The 21,104-nt window shown below is 42.1% G+C and overlaps 3 protein-coding genes across 3 annotated transcripts; 1 reads left to right on the forward strand and 2 right to left on the reverse strand.

The window, feature by feature from the left end:
* Positions 1 to 619: 619 nt before the first annotated feature.
* Positions 620 to 5,345, reverse strand: lipib (lipase, member Ib). The gene is made up of 10 exons (XM_062985226.1): positions 5,294 to 5,345; positions 3,091 to 3,467; positions 2,606 to 2,714; positions 2,422 to 2,523; positions 2,238 to 2,327; positions 1,978 to 2,145; positions 1,653 to 1,742; positions 1,455 to 1,563; positions 1,199 to 1,372; positions 620 to 722 (listed from the first exon to the last, which is right to left on the reverse strand). Exons 1-10 carry the CDS (start codon positions 5,343 to 5,345, stop codon positions 620 to 622), a joined length of 1,374 nt encoding a protein of 457 aa, XP_062841296.1.
* Positions 5,346 to 6,137: 792 nt separating this feature from the next.
* Positions 6,138 to 8,118, reverse strand: zgc:112408 (uncharacterized protein LOC550260 homolog). The gene is made up of 7 exons (XM_062985587.1): positions 8,043 to 8,118; positions 7,868 to 7,974; positions 7,484 to 7,553; positions 7,305 to 7,385; positions 6,972 to 7,177; positions 6,470 to 6,604; positions 6,138 to 6,326 (listed from the first exon to the last, which is right to left on the reverse strand). Exons 1-7 carry the CDS (start codon positions 8,116 to 8,118, stop codon positions 6,138 to 6,140), a joined length of 864 nt encoding a protein of 287 aa, XP_062841657.1.
* Positions 8,119 to 18,302: 10,184 nt separating this feature from the next.
* lyz (lysozyme) lies at positions 18,303 to 20,632 on the forward strand. The gene is made up of 4 exons (XM_062985655.1): positions 18,303 to 18,617; positions 18,730 to 18,888; positions 19,568 to 19,643; positions 20,349 to 20,632. The coding sequence occupies exons 1-4, from the start codon at positions 18,485 to 18,487 to the stop codon at positions 20,416 to 20,418; spliced, it is 438 nt and encodes a 145-aa protein (XP_062841725.1). The 5' UTR covers positions 18,303 to 18,484; the 3' UTR covers positions 20,419 to 20,632.
* Positions 20,633 to 21,104: the final 472 nt, after the last annotated feature.

Here is a 21,104-nt window from a genome sequence, read left to right on the forward strand (position 1 = left end):
GGTATGTGTGTGTCGAAAATTGCCCTTCTTTCTTGCATACCAGCCTCTGAACCTATGGGTAGCTAATGCTTGTTTGACTGTGGACAGAGTTTCTGCAGCACCCAGTTCATGGCACCTAATTCGTACCATGTCTTTGCAGAACTGGACAGTTTGGGGTTTGATGCAAAGTTCAAAACCTAGGGTCTGTCATGGTATCAGAAAATACCAAGTTAGTTCCAACAGTGGGATATCCCTGTGAGAGTGCAGATGCTAGACTGACCTGTCAGCAGTCCAGACCTGTCGGCTAATAAAAATGTATGTGGCATTAAGAAAGACAACAAAGACCCTGTTCTGATGAGCAGCTGTGGTGAAAAGCCACTTATACAAAAACAGTACTTCAGTAATTCTACAGTAAAACCTTACTGTCTGTTTTTATTTACATTTTTCTCACTGTTCCAGTTTCACCATGAAATTTGTCGTTTAATCTTTTCCAGCTACAAGGTTCTTATATTTAATAAATCCATTCGAGCAGACTGGACTAGACGAGGTCTGGGAGTGGTGGTTTGGAAAGGCACGGTATCAGACAAGCACGTCTCGGTCTGTGTTCGCCGGTCTGTGTTTTGTAAAAATGAAGATTCGATTACTGGGCGGAGTCGTGTGGATGAGACTCGTCACATGATACTGGCTTGAAGACGATCTCTGTGTTCTCCTCCATTATGAGGTCGTACCTGCACATTGGAGGCCTGGAGAGAACAGAAGGGAGGATCTGAGGATCGGTTACACTTTCAGATCACTTTCATAGTGATTACACAAGTGAGCCAAAATATTAGGACCACCTGCATAAGCCCACGAGACATTTAGCAGACGCTTCTATCCAAAGCAGTATACAATCTAAGCAATTGAGGGTTAAGGGCCTTGCTCAAGGGCCAAACAGTAGCAACCTGGGAGTTGTGAGGCTTGAACTAACAACCTTTGAATTAATGGACCAGTACCTTAACCACTAGGATACAGCTGCCCTTCTGAATGTTCATGGTCATCTGGTATCAGTACAATACCAGCAGGTCCAAAGGTGGACGTCCACTGTCATCTATCGAACCATGTTCGGTAGCTACTCACCACTGTTGTCTGCCTAAGATACTTTAACCCAGTCGTCCTTCCTTAACTACAAATGACTCTTGTTACAAATGAAGGAATGAAGTCTGTGCTGGTCAGTGCTCACCTGTCCGGCTGGTCCAGTGACGTGATCCGCATGCGCAGCAGTCTGATCTTGTATCGAGGCCCGATCACGTTCCCCGTGACGATCCTGAAGGAAACCTTCTGAACTGGATACAAGTCCTGGTCGAACTGGGCCAGCAGTCGTGTAGCCGTGTGCCGCTCGAACCTCAGCAGCTCGCTGAGCAACAACACTCCAGTATGACTACATTATACAGACCAGTATACTTATACTACAGATGTACTTATACTGGACTACTTACTGGTCTATCCTGGCCTCGCTGGCGTTTTTCCCGCTGTGCAGACGGAGGATGACGACCCCCCAGCGCAGGTACTGGTTCCACGTGACGATATCCACTCTGTAACCCGTTCCTGTCGAGACAGCGATGAACATGTACTGTAGACGCCACTGGTTCGGGAGGAAAGAGGTTTTATTCGGAAGATTAAAATCATGGACTCACTTCTGTACGGTGGTTCTGCTGTGGTGGAGAAATAGACCCGCGTCTGTCCCAGTTTTAAGAGCGTGTCCTTCCACTGGCTCAAGTCATAACCTGTAGATGAAACGTACTATATGTGGTCAAAAATAAGTGGACACCCGGCTCTGCTACCGGCGAAATAAAGGGAACAGCTTAGATAGGTTGCCAGTTCATCACAGGGCAGACACACTTAAAATTTTTAGTAGCCCCAATTGGCCTGACTGCTCGTCTTTGAACTTCCCGGAGGAAACCCACACAGAAGGGACCCTGAACTATCCTACTGTTCCATGTTTCGTTCTGTGATGCTTACCTAGAACAGGACAGGACACCGGTTTAAAGGCCGCACACTGCAGACACTGTCCGTTGAGAAAGTCCACGTAGGAGGAGCAGGGGTACGCCGTGAGGTGACAGGAGCGGTTCAGAGAGCACAGGTAGAGGAACACAGAGCGCTGGTGGTCGCAAACGAAATATGACTTTCCTGCAGAGAGGAAACATCAGTCGTAGGCATGAGAAGAGCAGATTGTGGAAATACTTGATTCTGTTAGAACTGTACAGTGAATGAAGACTGACCTGAGAAGATGGTCTTGGGACACCCGGGCTGATCGAGTCCTCCGTTTGCATAAAAATCAATATGACCGTGAGTTCCTCTGAGACCAAAGGCTGCCAAAACATCAGAACATATTACACAACAGGAATACATTTACAATAACGTGCAATGATACTGTATGCAAAACTTTGGGAACTTCATGCTTACAGTTCATATCTGTATGCAAGACGTCCACAAACCGGGCATCGGTTGGATCCAGACGCTCCTCTGGAGGCACACCAGCAAACATGGGTCCGGCTGGGTCCAGACCTGATGATATTGAGAGAATTTTGGGGGGGTTAAAACGTTATTTGATTGATTTTTATAAACATGATTTGATTTTTTACGTCACCTGTAATTCTGCCAATTTGGCCTCCCAGCATTGCACCTACAAACCCGGCCACGTGTGCCCCCAGGCTCACGCCTATCAGATGGATCGAGTCCAGACATGCTCCATTGTCCTGGAACCATACAACACACCTTGCATTTAGTGAACTTCTACAAAACATCAACAGCATGCGGGTCATCAACATGCACCGACTGTACGTACACATGGATTCTGACAAAAGTATTGGCCAAGTTGGTTACCAAGAGAGTCACTCCATCCCAAACTGGAATGTTTTTGGGGGAAGAAACTGGAATAACTGATAGGAACCAATGCAGACACAGTGAGAACAAGCCTACATCCTTACAAACAGTGACCAAGGGTAAGGATCAAGCCCCGGTCTTCAAGACCCATGTTGCTGGGTGGCCACCCTAGAGGAGAAACTTCTGCCTGCTAGAAGCTAGACAGATCCACAAGGTGCTTTGCATCAAAAAACAGCTCTTGTGACTCACCTTCATTCTCTCTATAAAGGCAGTGATGTTGGCGGCGGTATGACGCGTGTTCGCGACAGCGGTGAAGTAATTGAGGTTGGCAGCGCCGCGGTTCCAGTCCACCACCAGAACGTTCATGTCGGCCTGCGCCGCCAGGAGCTGAGTGAGCTGGTTCATCCAGACGGGCGGCGCGCCTGTGGGCCGGTAGCCGTGGATGACGAAGGTGGTGGGTTTGGTCACGTCGAACAGAGGCACGCTGGTAAAGTTGTGGTGGGGCAGCTCGCGGCCGCAGTCCAGGTTGACCCGCGTGTAGAGGAGCAGACGGACGTACAGACTGGTGCCGATGAACGTCTCGTGGAAATCCAGGTCCGAGAAGTCGTCACACTGGTCGTCTTGGCCTGCTGGGATTGGACGGATGAGGTTTACATTTACTGAATAAACCACTTGTTGCTCTGCGCAGCCCTGTCTCAGGGGTGTGCAACTACCCCTTCCCCAAGACCTTTATTGGTCATATATACATATACAGATGTACAGAACCCTAGGGTCCTAACCCTAACCCAACCCTAACCCAGAATTCTAACCCAACAAACTTCTTTTTCCACATATTCCAGCTTGTTTGGAAGCCGGGGTCAGAGCACAGGGTCAGTCGTTGTACGGCACCCCTGGAGAACAGAGGGTTAAGGACCTTGCTCAAGGGCCCAACAGTGGCTGAATGGCCGAGCTGGGATTCAAACTCTCAACCTTTCAATTGATAGCCCAAAGCTCTACCCACTAGGCTACCACTGTCCCTTTGTGTATGACTCAATTTGGCTATTATATATTAATTGTAATTTATACTATATATACTCTATATGGCCAAAAGTATATAGACACTTGGCTGCGTCTATATGAGCTACCCAACCCTCTTGCTTTAGCTTTAACAGCCTCCACTCTTCTGGAAAGTCTTTCCTTAAAGAACATTGTGACGTCAGGGCTTTGCGCAGACCTCTGGACTTCCTCCACATCAAACTTGCCAAAAAGAAAATGTCCTTGCCCAAACTGTTTCCACAAATTTGGAGGCACCTCATTTCTTACACAGAATTTACTTTACACACCTAGTAGTTATTGTCTGAGTGCTTGGAACTGAAGTCCGAAAGGGAATCCAGATTCTCAACTTAAGCTGGATGGAAGGTGTTCAGAACCATGGAGCTTAATCCAAAAGCAGGTCTGCCATGAAATAGGAGCTGCTGTTGAAGAGTAACACTGTCCACAGTCAAATGAGCTTCACATTACTGTGAGCTTAGAGAAAGAAGCTCTTGCTCTTATTGCTTTTATTTTGTCCGTGTCCGGCAAACTAACCCCATTTACATGGGCATACAGAAGCCACCAGTTGCAGTTATCAGAATACTCCAGTCTCCTTAATTCCTGCTATCTAATAAACATCAGCTTTAATTCTTCTCTCATCTTGCCACATAATAAGCTCATGTCGGCAGTTGTAGCCTAGTGGTTAAGTATTATTTTTAGAACTATGTCTATGACTAGCCTAGCGGTTAAGGTACTGGACTAGTACTCAGTATGTTGCTGGTTCAAGCCCCATCACTGCCAGGTTGCTGCTGTTGAGCCCCTGAGCAAGGCCCTTAACCCCCAAACGCTCAGACTGTATACTGTCACACTAATGTAAGTCGCTTTGGATAAAGGCGTCTGCTAAATGCCGAAAAAGTAAATAAACACGTCTACATGTCCTCATTTTTCTCAATGTGGTTTTGAAAGGAATGAGCAATGGGAAGCGTTGTGCAAGCGCCAGGCCTTACAGATGATCCAGCTCTGTAATTAGCAAGTATGAGAGACGGTTGAGTAACAGCGCTTAAAAAAAGCTGATTATCCCACTTCTCCCTCTACTCGTTCTTCTCCTGATGTCAGGCTTAACCGCCTGACCCTGGAATAAGCCTGAGGTCATTGCGGGGGTAGTTACACCAATCGTTTTAATTCCCTGGGCTGTTCTTCACCTGGGATCTGCCCTGCTGGCCTCACTGGATAGAACAACTTAGGACTTATTATTATTTCCAAAAAAAAAGAGTTTAGTGAGTTTAGTGACAGGCTGTACTTTCTAATTTGAAACCCAAGAGTGCGAGAGTGACCAGAATGGAAAGCTACAATTTGGAAACCACAGAGGCAGCTGAAGAACGAGCAACAAACTCCCAAATGTACCAAATCATGTACAAATCAAACCAGTTTTGTCTCTTACCTCTGCACAGCATGAAGATGCTCACCAGAGCCAGGAGCTCCCAGGGACTCATCCTGACTATAAACAACAGGTGTGGAAGAGTGGACACCAATGAGCTGATGTTCCTAATAGACAGGAAGGCAGGAGGATTGTAGTAAAGTGAAGCCACGGGGAGCACACTGAGGGACGAAAGTGGGAGGGATGAAGCCGATTGGAGGGTATGAGGACGTGTTAAGTCTGTGGGCAGTGCGTGGTGTGTTTAGTAGGACAGATGAGGGGTTTATTCTATATAGAGTATTTTTTTTAAATCGTACACTATATGGCTGAAAGTATGTGGACGCCACTTCTTAGTATTGAGTTTGGGTTGAGTTTGTGTTTTTTCTTTATGACTGGGCTGAGTGTGTATTTCTGGGTGTGTCACTGCATCTATAACACATTTATAAGAATCACTTCATACGGTGGGTCTGTTGAACCCACTTTTAACACTTTTAACCCACTTTGAACTTAAGTCGAAGTCTTAAAAATAATACTTCAAGTCCAAATCCAGGATTTTAATTGCTACATAAACAAAAATAGCATTTTACTTATTCATTTTCTTCAATATAAACCAGACAACACAGTCACGTCTTTATTTCCTTATTTACAAGTGTGCACAGTATAATATTCATTTATTTATTTATTTATTTACCTGACCTTCTGACCTTTCTCTGAACGTTCTCACTAGACAGGAACACATTTTGTACCATGTGCCAAGCCATCGCAAATAAAAGCACACTTACATACATACATACATACATACATGTACATGCATAATACAGCTAGTCTAGTATTGCTTTTGGTTTTGGATTTGGTTAACATTTGTGGGTCATTTCCTTATGAAGCTGGAGATGATGTCCATGGGGATGGGGAAGACCACAGTGGAGTTCCTCTCGGTCGCGATCTCGGACAGCGTCTGCAGGTAGCGCAGCTGGAGAGCGGCCGGAGATTCGGACATGATGCTCGCGGCCTCCTTCAGAGCACATGATGCCTTCATCTCTCCCTCAGCAGCTATCACCTGTAAGTCATACACAGCATCTGTACTATCTATACCTATGCTATACGGACAAGTATGGGTATTGGAATGCCCCCATTAATTATACAGTATAAAGGAAATGATATGCATCCGGATTTAATTTATGGAGCTTTATGAAGCCTCACCTTGGCACGGGCCTCTCTGGTGGCCTCGGCCTCAGCGGCCATGGCTCTCTGTAGTGTAGTCGGCAGTTTGACGTCTTTTAGCTCCACCCGCTCCACTTTGATTCCCCAGTTTTTTGAGGCAGAGTAGAGCACCACCTATCGGACAGGGTTAGGAAATGTTTAGTGGTGTGATACGACGGATCTTCAAAAAGTTTCCACACTTTTATATTTTGGTTATAAGCGGTGAGGATGGGAGGAGTAGTAATCATAATCGGTCATGACTGAGAGACGCTTATAGTCTGGATTTAGCTCCATCTGAAGCTTTAAGGGGAAGAAGATATTCATGTGATCAGTGGCTACACACTCAATCAAACACAGTTTTGCTGATGGCATTAAAAAGTTCGTACGACGCTGGAAAAATGCATCGGAAGGTGACGATGTCGTTTGTTGTTGAAATTCTTAATAAACGGAGGTTAAAAAAGTGCAGAAACTTTTTTCCGAAGAATCCTCGTATTTCTCTCACCTCCATCTGTTCTGCCATCTCCTCTCGATCACGTAAGATATCCGCCAGGCTCTTAGTGCCCAGCATGTTCCTCAGTGTGGTCTGTGCGAGCATCTGCGTGGCCAGATTAGCATCCTCCACTTTGATTATGGACATTGTCGGGTTAAAGACTCTGTAGTACACGACTCCGTCTACCAGTATAGTTACTGAGTCTTTGGTCAGCACCTGTTGGGAAAAAAAAAACAAGACCAAAGAACTTTAGGACATGAAATTGACGTTTCTGGCTTCATCTTCATGTTCAGTTCTATTGGGAAATATTGGGAAGTTTCAAAAGTAGCGTGAAGATACTCAACTCCTGGGGAGGAATGTTGAAAGATACTGTCCTCAGATCAACCTTGCGAAATGTGTCCACGCATGGAAGAATCCAAAATATACCTTCAAAAATGTGGTAACAATTTACACATTGCACTGAAACACAGCCCATTATCAGTGATTATTATTATTATTATTATTAATTATTAAGTGTGACTCACCAGGTCCCTTTGCTCCCCCAAGGAGTCGCCCTAGACGGAAAATTACTGCTCGCTCGTATTCCTTGACGATCTTTTAATCAAACAGATAAATCAACAAATGTATCAACAGGTTAAAGTGCATCCACATTAGAAAAGGTAAAAGGATGTAAACAAACAAGCTGCTTCAGATGTCAGAGGTTGTTAAAATATTATTTTACCTCAAGCATACCGTACATTAAAGCTCTTAGCAGATGCAAAGACAAGCTATAATGTCTCAAACAGTAATGGACAATTCTGTATCTCCAGTTCACCTCACTTGCACGTCTTTGGACTGTGGGAGGAAACCGGAGCTCCCGGAGGAAACCCGCACAGAAAGGACCCATTAAACATTAGCAAAGTTCTCACCTTCATGCAGCCCCATATGGACACCGGGAACGTCACAAGGATGAGCAGGAAAGACAGAGCCGTGAGGAAAACCCCACAGAAACCCGAACTTTTCGATCGCCCCTCGTCTGAGGAAATGAATCCAGCCGTTAGTTTGCATTTAAAGTTCTTAAGCTTGATAAAATTGATTCAGTACCTGACTGGAAGTCTTCGTTCACATCTGTAAAAACGTCTGTATCCGTCCTGACTTTGTCGCGTGTTCTCTCGGCCATGTCGAGCAGTAAGACAGAACTTATGATGCTGTGAGGATTTTAAAATTTCACTTTGCTTATTAAGCTGGGTTCAATTCAGCCCTATTCACAGGTCCACCCATCTTCACTTAACACCTACAGCAACAAGGGAGTAACAAGAGATGCCGAGCAACTGTCTCAGCAAAGCATCGTTTTCTCTTTTTAGTATTTAGTATTTTAGGAAAGTTGACATAAGTCACATGATGCAGTTATACAGATAAGGGTTTTAATCTTACGCTGTTTAATCTAGCTGTAGTGTAAGTTTATAATCTATACACATGTAGGAAAAAAGCTCAGAAGTAAAAGTTTATTAATGTAAAGCTTAATTAGTGTAATTAGCACCTGATCACACTCACACCTACTGTTGCACACAGAAGTGTTCGGAAAAAACGTTATCCACACCTGAGGGCTTCATATCAACAAGCTTTTGTTTTGTTTCTATCTGCTGGTTTCTTAGTTCAGAGTAAACTTCATGGACAAAAGTATTGGGACACCCTGTTTAATTTTAGATTTTATGCATTTCAGCCACAACAGTTGCTTACATGTGTAATAAATCAACTATATAAAGGAAATGATACGCTTCCAATTTTGTAGCAACTGTGTAGGGAAGGCGCCTCGTGTTTGTATAATGCTTAGAAGGGTTCACAATCTAACTGATATAAATAAATTAAAAGTCTTGATTTATGGGTAAAGGGGGTAACAAAGTGTGGTGTGCAAACATACTGTAGGTTGGCTACAATAATTGTATGAGTACATCTATAGGGTAGATGTACGATATACGAAATGCCAGTAGACGTACACTGTGGACAGAAGTATTTGGACAGCCGACCATGAGGTTGTTGGAGATCCCACATTTACCCAATGTGACTTACAATTATGATTGAATGCAAAACTTGGTGGTAGTGGGGCTTGAACCAGCAACATTCTGATTATTATTCCAGTTCTGTAGCCACTGAGCTACCACTGCCCTGTGTTGGTATAATAATAATAATCATCATCATCATCAAAAATAATAATATAAATAAATTCCAATAGATGTACACTGTATGGACAAAAGTATTTGGGCACCCGACCATGAGGTTGTTGGAGATCCCACTTTTATCCAACATGACTTACAATAATGACTGAATACAATTCGAGCAATTGCTTTGCTCAGGGGCTTAAACCGGCAACATTCTGATTATTAGTTCCAATAGATGTACACTGTATGGACATAAATATGTGGACACCTGACCATGAGGTCGTTGGAGATCCCATTTCAAAAACTGTATTAAAATGTTCAGCTAGAACAACAGCCACGGTTCTGAGAAGGCTTCTCACAAGACATTGAACTGTGTTTATCAGAATTTGTGCCCATTTAGTAAAAATGCATTTGTACGGCTGGGTGCTGATGTTGCTGAAGAAAGCCTCAGTTGATGTTCCGGTTCATTCCAGAACTGTTCAGTGGGGCTGAGGTCAGGGCTCATGAGTATCATCTCTCTTAGTCCTCCATGAGTGGTCAGCTGCTTTTGCTTCCACCATGCACTTACCTGCGTTTATATCGTGTGTTATTGTTCACCAGTCGGACACTAGAGGGCGGTACAGCGCTGCTCTGTATTTTATTCACCTTACTAATCCCATCCAGCCTTGACCTGAGTGAAAGTCCAGGCCATGACAAGTCCTCTTCATTCCAGATCCTCTTACGTAACCACACATGAGTGATGATAAATACAGTCAGTGAAAGTGAGGTGATTATTACAGGCTAGAGAAGTAATGCACTGGTATATTTGTACACTGACCTCATCACGACTGTGAGTAATGCAGTGATGGATGATCTGTTCATCCAACAAAATGAAAGATAGAGATAAAATAGAGGCACTTCGTTTACTTATCTTTATAAAACATAAACACATACTGTTTATTAGGAAGAATCATGCCACCGCTGAGAGGATGATGATCATGAGGATGATGATAATCTTAATAGTAATAATAATAATACATTACAGCATTTAGCAGACACGTTTATCCAAGGTGACTTACAATTATGACGGGTTTATGTTAAAGCTTATAGTTAAGGGTTAAAAGCTTTGCTCAGAGTGGCAACATTCTGATTATTAGTACAGTTCCATAGCCATTGAGCTACCACTGCCCTGTGATATAATAATAATAATCATAATTTTTGGTTGGAGCAGTCTAGTGGTTAAGGTATTGGAATAGTAATCGAAAGGTTGCTGGTTCAAGTCCCACCACTGCCAGGTTGTCACTGTTAGACCCTTGAGCAAGGCCTTAACCCTCAGTTTCGTAGACAGTCCAGTACTGTGAGTCACTTTGGATAAAATCCCAACACCACTGCTGCACTCGTACCAGTACAACACAGTACACACAACCCCGATATTACATTGTTAGTACATATACAGTGCTGAGACGTGTCCACCTCCTAACTAATACTGCATAAATAAAACAATAATAAGAAATTGCTTTTCATTAATGTATGGGGGGGGCTGCTTAATTAATGCTAAGGTTAACCGCTTGTTAAGTGGTGACGTGTCGACCTTATGATACGTCACATCCGGGTCCAAGTTGGCTGAGTCCCTCGTATTTTCAATAAGCCACAGTGCTGTGTGCCGTACTGCTTCAACAGGTCCGAGTCGAAAAAAAACTACCCAACTGTCTTTTTACCGCTTTCCTTGCGATTAGATATCATGAAGTAATATTTTTGTTCATAATTCAATGTAAAAAGGTAAACTGTCATTGTATATTCATTACACCTTTTTTTTTTAAATTTCATATAATAATGTGAGATTCTGGATTTTTACTATATAAGCTATACTGATTAAAAGTAAAACCAAAGAGTTAGAAATGTCAGTTTTCATGTAATGAATTAAAAATATGACCGCTTCATACCTGTCAAGTTTTGGATTTAAAAATAAGGGACATTTTCCGCCGTGCGCTTCGAGCCGTCCCACCAGCCCAACCGAGGTTCAGTATCCCTTACATTTTAAGACAGGTTTACAAGAAATCTAAAATAACCACCTGTGAACCACTTACAAACTACAATTAGATGATCAGAATCTGATAGGCCTACCTTTGTTGACACTGAAATGCTGTGGACATTCCTACATATGTAATTCTTATAATACAGCCTAAATGAAAACACAAAAAGGGAATTGAAGCACATTTATTTATTTTACATACTGTATTTTCAGCATATATACACATTGCTTGTCTTAAAGTGAAACACATTTTATTTTCTTCTCCTCTTTAGAAAGGTAAATTCGATGTCCCATTTCTCTAGATATTTACATGCAGTCTTTACTTTTTTGGCAGGAATGCCCTCTCTCTCCTTGCATCCATCCATCTCTCCCTGTTCCAGGTTTGTTCCCGCTGTCCGCACTAACCTCGCGAGAACTGCCACTTGCAGCAGCCTGGGTGGCAGTTCTCGCGAGGTTAGTGACATTTCAGTTTGGAGAGGCACAGGAATGTTTTTTACAATGATAATATAGTACGGGAAATTTACGGGAAAATACTAATACGGGAGGACGGCGGGAAAGAGGGGTAAAATACGGTAGTTTCCCGGCCAAAACGGGAGACTTGACAGGTATGGACCGCTTACCTCTTGATGAGGTGACATGAAATGAAATAATGACATGAACTTTTCATGATATTCTGATTACCTGAAGTGCACTAGTGTACTGCACATCTGGTCTTATTTGTATCTTAATGTATGTTTCTAATATATATATATATAATATACAGTATGTATATAATAAGACCTTTTCCCGTCCAGACCGCTATTGAGAAGGACTAAACATTTATGACTCGGGTAATGTTTGTAAATCCAATTTCCAACGACAGCAACACAGAGTTCCTTAAGTTTTCCACAAACAGAATTTATTTTAACTTTCTTCTGACATTGACTTATCCGTTAATCCAAGTTTCTTATAAAAACTCACTATGTTCGCAATTGGCGTATAACAAACAAAACTACGATCATAAATCTGTTGCTCCACGTCCTCTTTCTTTCCGTATATTTGATAAATATTGTCAGTATATACTGTAGAGTCAGTATAATTCTGCCCCCCGCAGACTCCACCGAAGAGGACTAATGAATAACAGCATACACTGATTACCAGGAAAAATCATCAATAGCTGAAATACCAAGTCACCTCAAATAAGTATTCTTTAACCAAACAGAAAATATTTATGACAATAAACATAGATCATTACAATTAGTGCAATATGGTTCTTACAATATACAGTGTATCACAAAAGTGAGTACACCCCTCACATTTCTGCAGATATTTAAGTATATCTTTTCATGGGACAACACTGACAAAATGACACTTTGACACAATGAAAAGTAGTCTGTGTGCAGCTTATATAACAGTGTAAATTTATTCTTCCCTCAAAATAACTCAATATACAGCCATTAATGTCTAAACCACCGGCAACAAAAGTGAGTACACCCCTAAGAGACTACACCCCTAAATGTCCAAATTGAGCACTGCTTGTCATTTTCCCTCCAAAATGTCATGTGATTTGTTAGTGTTACTAGGTCTCAGGTGTGCATAGGGAGCAGGTGTGTTCAATTTAGTAGTACAGCTCTCACACTCTCTCATACTGGTCACTGAAAGTTCCAACATGGCACCTCATGGCAAAGAACTCTCTGAGGATCTTAAAAGACGAATTGTTGCGCTACATGAAGATGGCCAAGGCTACAAGAAGATTGCCAACACCCTGAAACTGAGCTGCAGCACAGTGGCCAAGATCATCCAGCGTTTTAAAAGAGCAGGGTCCACTCAGAACAGACCTCGCGTTGGTCGTCCAAAGAAGCTGAGTGCACGTGCTCAGCGTCACATCCAACTGCTGTCTTTGAAAGATAGGCGCAGGAGTGCTGTCAGCATTGCTGCAGAGATTGAAAAGGTGGAGGGTCAGCCTGTCAGTGCTCAGACCATACGCCGCACACTACATCAAATTGGTCTGCATGGCTGTCACCCCAGAAGGAAGCCTCTTCTGAAGTCTCTACACAAGAAAGTCCGCAAACAGTTTGCTGAAGACATGTCAACAAAGGACATGGATTACTGGAACCATGTCCTATGGTCTGATGAGACCAAGATTAATTTGTTTGGTTCAGATGGTCTCAAGCATGTGTGGCGGCAATCAGGTGAGGAGTACAAAGAGAAGTGTGTCATGCCTACAGTCAAGCATGGTGGTGGGAATGCCATGGTCTGGGGCTGCATGAGTGCAGCAGGTGTTGGGGAGTTACATTTCATTGAGGGACACATGAACTCCAATATGTACTGTGAAATACTGAAGCAGAGCATGATCCCCTCCCTCCGGAAACTGGGTCGCAGGGCAGTGTTCCAGCATGATAATGACCCCAAACACACCTCTAAGACGACCACTGCTTTATTGAAGAGGCTGAGGGTAAAGGTGATGGACTGGCCAAGCATGTCTCCAGACCTAAACCCAATAGAACATCTTTGGGGCATCCTCAAGCGGAAGGTGGAGGAGTGCAAAGTCTCGAATATCCGCCAGCTCTGTGATGTCGTCATGGAGGAGTGGAAAAGCATTCCAGTGGCAACCTGTGAAGCTCTGGTAAACTCCATGCCCAGGAGAGTTAAGGCAGTTCTGGGAAATAATGGTGGCCACACAAAATATTGACACTTCAGGAACTTTCACTAAGGGGTGTACTCACTTTTGTTGCCGGTGGTTTAGACATTAATGGCTGTATATTGAGTTATTTTGAGGGAAGAATAAATTTACACTGTTATATAAGCTGCACACAGACTACTTTTCATTGTGTCAAAGTGTCATTTTGTCAGTGTTGTCCCATGAAAAGATATACTTAAATATCTGCAGAAATGTGAGGGGTGTACTCACTTTTGTGATACACTGTATATATAAAAAGGTTCACAGGTTTAGCCATAGTTGTTTGCGTTTGCGATTAGGTTCGTTTGGCCCCGGAAAGGACGCGTGACGTCACACTTAACAAGCGAAAAGGTCAGCGAGATTTAGATTGTATAGGACTGGCAGTGAAGAAATAAAACATATAATGTGTTCTTAATTAGCCTATATGTGCTATCTTGATTTATAAATCTTTACAGCACTGTAACAGGTCAAATAGTTACTGACTGTAGTTTGACATGTTCTCTGTCTGTACGCTTGGGTTCCCTGCTGGTAAACGTATTGATTATTTGAAACTGCTCCTGGATGTGAGTGTGTGTGTGATGCTTTGTAGCATGACCCTGATTAAAAGAAAGCAGTGATTAGAGATGATAGGATTAATGAAGGTGATTGTGTAACCCTGTGTGTGAGTGTGTGTGTGTGTGTGTGTGTGTGTGTGTGTGTGTGTGTGTGTGTGTGTTTGCTTAGATACACGTTAGCATGATAAACAGAGATGAAATGATTGATGTTTTGATGTTGGTACTTCCATGGTATTCGGATAGAAGACTTCAGGCTAAGGTGTGTTGACAGGCTGTGGAATGAGAAGCGTGGGGTGTGGTGTAAAAAAAATGCTTTACCGTTTTGTTTGCAGTATAGCAGCGTTAGGGATTAGCTTGGTAATGGCATTTCATGCGTGTTGTCTTGGTGTGTTCTGTGACGCCTAATGTGCATGTTCCACGATGCGTTTAGACCCAGGTGTGGACCTGAAGGTGGAGGCGAACATGCTGGCCGCTGTGTCATTTATGCTTCTCCTGCAATTTTAACACATTAAATGACATTGATGGCTGTTACAGTCATCATGTGGGACGGATCATAAGCTGCTATGCTGTAGTTTTATTTATTTATATGGGGCCTCACGGCAAGAAGGTCCTGGGTTCGATTCCCAGGTGGAGCTGTTCGGGCCCTTTCTGTTTGGAGTTTGCATGTTCTCCCCGTGTCTGTGTGGGTTTCCTCTGGGAGCTCCGATTTCCTCCTACAGTCCAAAGACGTGCAAGTGAGATAAATTGGAGATACAAAAATGGTCATGATGAATCATGGGTAACCAGTAACTACCTGTCCTGTCATGAATGTAACCACAGGGTGTAAAACATGACGTTAAAACCCTAATAAATAATTAAGTACTTATTCTATAATGTAGGGTGTGTGCAGCCTGCAATATTATTTTAGACCATCACTGTTGGGTCCTGTTGCAACCCATCTGATTAAGATATCAGCTCCACTTACCATATAGAAGCGCTTTGTAGTTCTACAATTACTGACTGTAGTCCATCTGTTTCTCTGCATGCTTTGTTAGCCCCCCACCAGCACAACACACACTGACACACCACCACCATGTCAGTGTTACTGCAGTGCTGAGAATGATCCACCACCTAAATAATACCTGCTCTGTGGTGGTCCTGTGGGGGTCCTGACCATTGAAGAACAGGGTGAAAGCAGGTTAACAAAGCATGCATAGAAACAGATGGACTACAGTCAGTAAATGTAGAACTACAAAGTGCTCCTATATGGTAAGTGGAGCTGATAAAATGGACAGTGAGTGTAGAAACAAGGAGGTGGTTTTAATGTTATGGCTGATCGATGTATACGTCCAACACGCACCCAAGGAAGCTAAAGGAAATATTACACATACCCTGCCCAAACTTCCTTACTGCTCAGCTTCTAGGATGTAAATCTAAGCTGTAAAACCTTTTAAAGACTAAATGGTTTTGTTTGAACTATGAATTGTGAATGAAAATGATATCCAAGTTATATTATAAGACAAGGTTGCTCATAAGTGTACTTGGTACCAGAGCACCTTCAACCAATGTTTAGTGTTGGACAGTTAGGTGAAGAAAGAGGCTCGACCGGCAACTGATTACAACATGGTTTACTGGTTGGATTTGTTGATTCAGTGACTGGACATGCCAACACCCAGAGTTGCTTGTGAATTATCAACATAAATGTCATTAAGAGATAAAGTCAGCTTCCACTTTTGGAGGGACTTCTCTCTTGTGGACGTTGAATGCGCTGGTGCAGACTGGTGTTGAGGAAAGTTAAAGATGCAGACCTTTCGAGTAATGCTGACAAACTGGTCTCTGAAGAATGTGCAAAAGTGAAAGTGTGGGCATGGGAAACGGTCAGTTAAGCTTCAGAAAAAATGATCATTTGGCTTAACACCAACCATGAATCATTATGGAAACTCAAAAGGTCGGAGCTTGTGCAGGAAGTTGTTGATTCCTGCTGTAAGAAAGACGTATTCGTCATGCATTTCTATAACATCAGTTAATCCAGTAGATAATAAAAATCTGCTTTGTTATTCAGGATGTCCATAATCCAGAGATCAGATTGTATTGAAGTATTTTATCCACCATAAAAATCAGACGGACTTTATCTGACTATGCTGTTTATCTCACAGCATAGAAAGTTAATCATTATCAGGAAATCACATTATATAAGCAGGTTCTTAACCACACCTAAACACTATTACAAACCACACCTAACACCAGAACAATATTGATCTCATGCCCTGATGTATCTCTGCATTCCATTAACCCAGATGAGAAAATGTGATAGAAAATAATTGTAATCAAGAGCTTTAAATATAAAATAGTACGACTTTTATGTTTGCATTTTTTACAGCATTTAATCCAAAGCACCTTTTAATTATGACTGAATTCATTGGTTCAGGTTGACCACCATGGGTGGTAGATCATTTAGTGTTGCTGCCCCTACGCTGTGGAACTCTCTTCCTCTCTCTCTGAGTTTAAATCTCTGCCTAAAACGTTCTTGTTTACTCAGCACTTTCACTCGTCTTCTTTTGTTTCTGTTTGATCTTGTGTGTGATTATGATTCCTATGTAAAGCGTCCTTGGGTACTATGAAAGGCGCTATATTGTTGAAGTTCAATTTATTATTATTATTATTGCAAGCAATTGAGAGTTAAGGTCCTTGCTCAAGGGCCAAACAGTAGTAACCTGGCAGTGTGGGTGCTTGAACCAGCAACCTTCTGACTACTAGTCCAGGACCTTAACTGCCAGGCTACAACTTACAGTATTTAGGCTTTGCTCAAGGGTCCAACAGGTGCAACTTGGCAGTAGTGTGGAATGAATCTGCAGCTTTCTGATTATTAGTTTAGTACCTTAATTACTGAGCTACTGCTACTATTACAAAGCAAATTAACAATAGTTCATGGTTCATTATCTGAACGGTGATTGTTATCATGAAGTTTGTAGAAGTAGTTCAGGAGCGTGCCATCCTTAGGCCCTGATTAATGAAAAAAAATATTTAGTTACTGTATATATCTGATCAAGTCTAACCACATATTTTACAGTTGCAGATGCTAAAATGAGATTTTGACCTTTACAAACCGTTAAATATTTATCACACAGTGATGTGAAGGGCTGAATTGCACACTGATTTGTGGGTTTTTCTCTTTACTTCTCCTTTCTGGCTGTTAAGACTCGCTGTTATAACACATCCTCTGTTTCCACTTTTTCATCTGACAGTTTATTGCGTTTGGACTTGCACCATGGCGGTTTTTGCTCAACAGGGTGCCACAACTTAACTGACACACATCGTTTCTTAATTGTGGGTCTTTAGTTTAAAGTGTTTGATTAATTGCCTTGAACTTAGCAATGGTCGAAGTACTTTGTACCCTCAAGCAACAGGTCTGCAAGGCAACCGTAGCTATAAGGTAAGGTTACTGGATTATTGATTGTAGAGTGCCTGGTTCAAGCCCTATTACTGCCAGGTTGGTACTGCTGGACCCTTGAGCATGACTCTTAACCCTTTGCTTGGATTGTACATGGTCACAATTGTAAGCTGCTGTTATTAAGAGCTTCTGTTTAGTGCTGTTCATGTAAATGTAGGTTGTTTGTAAGGGTCCTCTGCTGTCACCCATAAGAAATCTTACATTTCCTTCGGGATCAATAAATCCATCCATCCAACATTCATCCATCCATCCTCCATCCATCCAACATTTATCCATCCATTTATCCATCCATCCAACATTTATCCATCCAACATTCATCCATCCATCCTCTATCCATCCATCCATCCATCCATCCAACCAACCAACCAACCAACCAACCATCCATCATCCATTAAGGTCGCTGTGCATTGTAGCTTCCATTTATTCTGTCATTCAATTTATGAGTGTAATTTAATGACAGCAATAAAATGTGTCACTTTTCTTTAAAAAGACGTGAAATCTGTGATTTTTGAAAAACAAGGTCTGTGAAATGAAGCACATAAGGCCCTACCCATAAGTGTGGAAACACATCTTGTGCAAAGCGAACTGTTTTCTTCTGCACTGCCCTCTACGAAAGACCCACATGATTGGGAAATTCCAACCTCAACTGCAACCAAATTCCTCAAGAACCACCTATAAATATCCCCGGCGTGCCCACTCACTCCAGTAGAATTAAGCTACTGAACCCTCCATCATGAAGCTCGCTGTGGTCCTCGGTCTGATGTTCCTAGCAGTGTGCGACGGTCGCAGGCTGGGCCGCTGTGAGGTCGCTCGCATTTTCAAGAACCAGGGGCTCGATGGCTACGAAGGCTTCAAGCTTGGCAACTGTGAGCATCACTCTATCCAAGTTCTATCAGACGATTCTATACTGCATACATACCTGTCACATGTTTAGTTTTATCCTTCCATTGATGACTTGATTCTCTTTTACTGCTGTAGATGTGTGCATGGCTTACTGGGAGAGCAGGTTCAAGACGCACAGAGTGCGAGAAAGCAGCGAAATGGGGAAGGACTACGGAATCTTCCAAATTAACAGTTACAAGTGGTGTGAAGACGGCACCCCGGGTGGAAAGAACCTGTGCAGAGTTCCCTGTGGAGGTAATGGAAATTTTACACACTCGCAGTTCATGCGCTCAGAAGTGTTTGTGTTGCTTTTAGCTGGTTGCCAGGTTGTTCGGGACTCTTACTTTGTACTTTTTTAGTGCCACTATTTTATTTATGACTGGAAATAAACCAACATAGGACCACCACTGACCACGTGTACACAGGTCAGATGTAATCACATGTAATTCAGAGTCAAGAGAGTTTGCTGTTGATCACATGGTGGCTCTGATTCTGAGATCTGTACAGAGCTCCCAAAACGTTCCCATTGTAATGCTTAGTGGCTTAGTTTAATGGGTTCGGCCAACATACAAGCTATGCCACATAAGATATATATCACAGAGTGTATATAAAAGTGTATATATTTTAACTTTATATGATAAATGTGCCTAATATGATGATGATTCATTTTTATGCATTTTTTACGGATCTGATATGTGCCCCCAACCCAAGTCTAGGTTCACATAATACCATGCACCTTCTGTATTCGTGAGCCCAGCCTGGTTTTTAAACCCCCAGAACTCCAGTCAATGTACCTAATATATTAAACAATAAATGTTTAACTAGGTTAGTGTTGCAGATAAATGTGACATTAAGTATAATAGGTGTAAATTATTATTACTGATCCTAATTAAATGAATGAATGGCTATAAATGTGCTCAATATGTGTTATCAGACCTGCTCAAAGATGATCTGAAAGCTTCAGTTGACTGTGCGAAGCTTATTGTCAAAACAGATGGACTCAAGTCTTGGTAAGTGTTCATTTATTTACATTTAATATTAATTCTATTAAGTTTAAACTGCTAAAACGAACTCTGATCCACTTTTTCATGGGTGGAAATACAAATGTCTGCATGTTAGATTTGTACATATTATCTACAAATGGTTTTAGTATTGTTAAGCCAACACAAGCTACTTTCTTGAACTGCCCTTGAACGATGGAAGAACCCTAGATGTTTTATTTGATCTAGTAACTGGTAACTGGTTAAGATCTGGTAACTGTAAAGGCTGGAGCATAACTTACACTCAGTGACCCCCTTCTCCCCCATAGATTTAGATGCAGAGGTCATTTAATCAATCTTATTATTGGAACTATAGGCAGTTAAGCAGTCCTTGTGAATGAAGCTCCTGCCAGTCATGCACTAATTATAACTGCAGAATGCTGAACAATACACGACTCTATGATTATCAAGTGATTATCATTTGATTGAGAATATTGTACACCTTACAAATTTGACTGGCACAAAAAGCTGTCTTTTTTGCCCAAAGGTTGTGGGTTTGAATGCTAACTATGCTGTAAACATTCTTGTAGCAACGGCATGAGACCCATTTGTGCATTTATGAGCTTTGTATGGATGAGGCATTGGTGCTGAATCAGTAACTTAAGTGCTGTATTATACTAACATGATACTAAGTCCTGTGTAGTTCTGTTCTAAAATGAAGTTTTGTTCTTGCAGGGATACCTGGGATAAGTACTGCAGCGGCAGGAAGATGTCACGCTGGGTGAAAAATTGTGATCGGAAGTGAGGAAACGATACAGCAACAATGTTCATATGACCATTCATGTCACTGTTATGATTTAAAAGAGAACTACACAACTTTACTGATAATCTAAACTCATTTAGCTTATATATCAGCTTTGCGAATGTTTTAAAGCTTAGCTGAAGCAGTAACTATGTTTTGCATGTAATCATGTGATTGTTTCTATTTGAAATTAATTCTAATAAACAGCATTTTACTACTTGTATTCATTTATTCATCGTTTACACAAAGTTTACACAGACAGCGGCACGGTGGCTCAGTGGGTAGCACTGTCACCTCACAGCAAGAAGGTCTAGGGTTCGATTCCCAGGCAGGGCGGTCCGGGTCCTTTCTGAGTTTGCATGTTCTCCCCATGTCTGCGTGGGTTTCCTCCGGGAGCTCCAGTTTCCTTCCACAGTCCAAAGACATGCAGTCAGGTTAACTGGAGACCCTGAATTGCCCTATAGATTGGATAAGCAGTTAAGACAGTGAGTGAGTTTACAGACAGTAAACAGAGTCGAAGACTGAACACAAATTCTTAGAACCCATGTAGAACCCTTCTTTTAATTATGATTAAGCATTAAGATTATGTTCTACTTAACTAAATAATATAAAATATTTAATAACAAAATTGCCTGAAGGTTTGATGTCTCTGCTTTTATAAAAAAGTGCAGAATAAAAAATACAAATAA

The sequence above is a fragment of the Trichomycterus rosablanca genome, chromosome 23 (assembly GCF_030014385.1).
Source record: "Trichomycterus rosablanca isolate fTriRos1 chromosome 23, fTriRos1.hap1, whole genome shotgun sequence".
Taxonomy (NCBI): domain Eukaryota; kingdom Metazoa; phylum Chordata; class Actinopteri; order Siluriformes; family Trichomycteridae; genus Trichomycterus; species Trichomycterus rosablanca.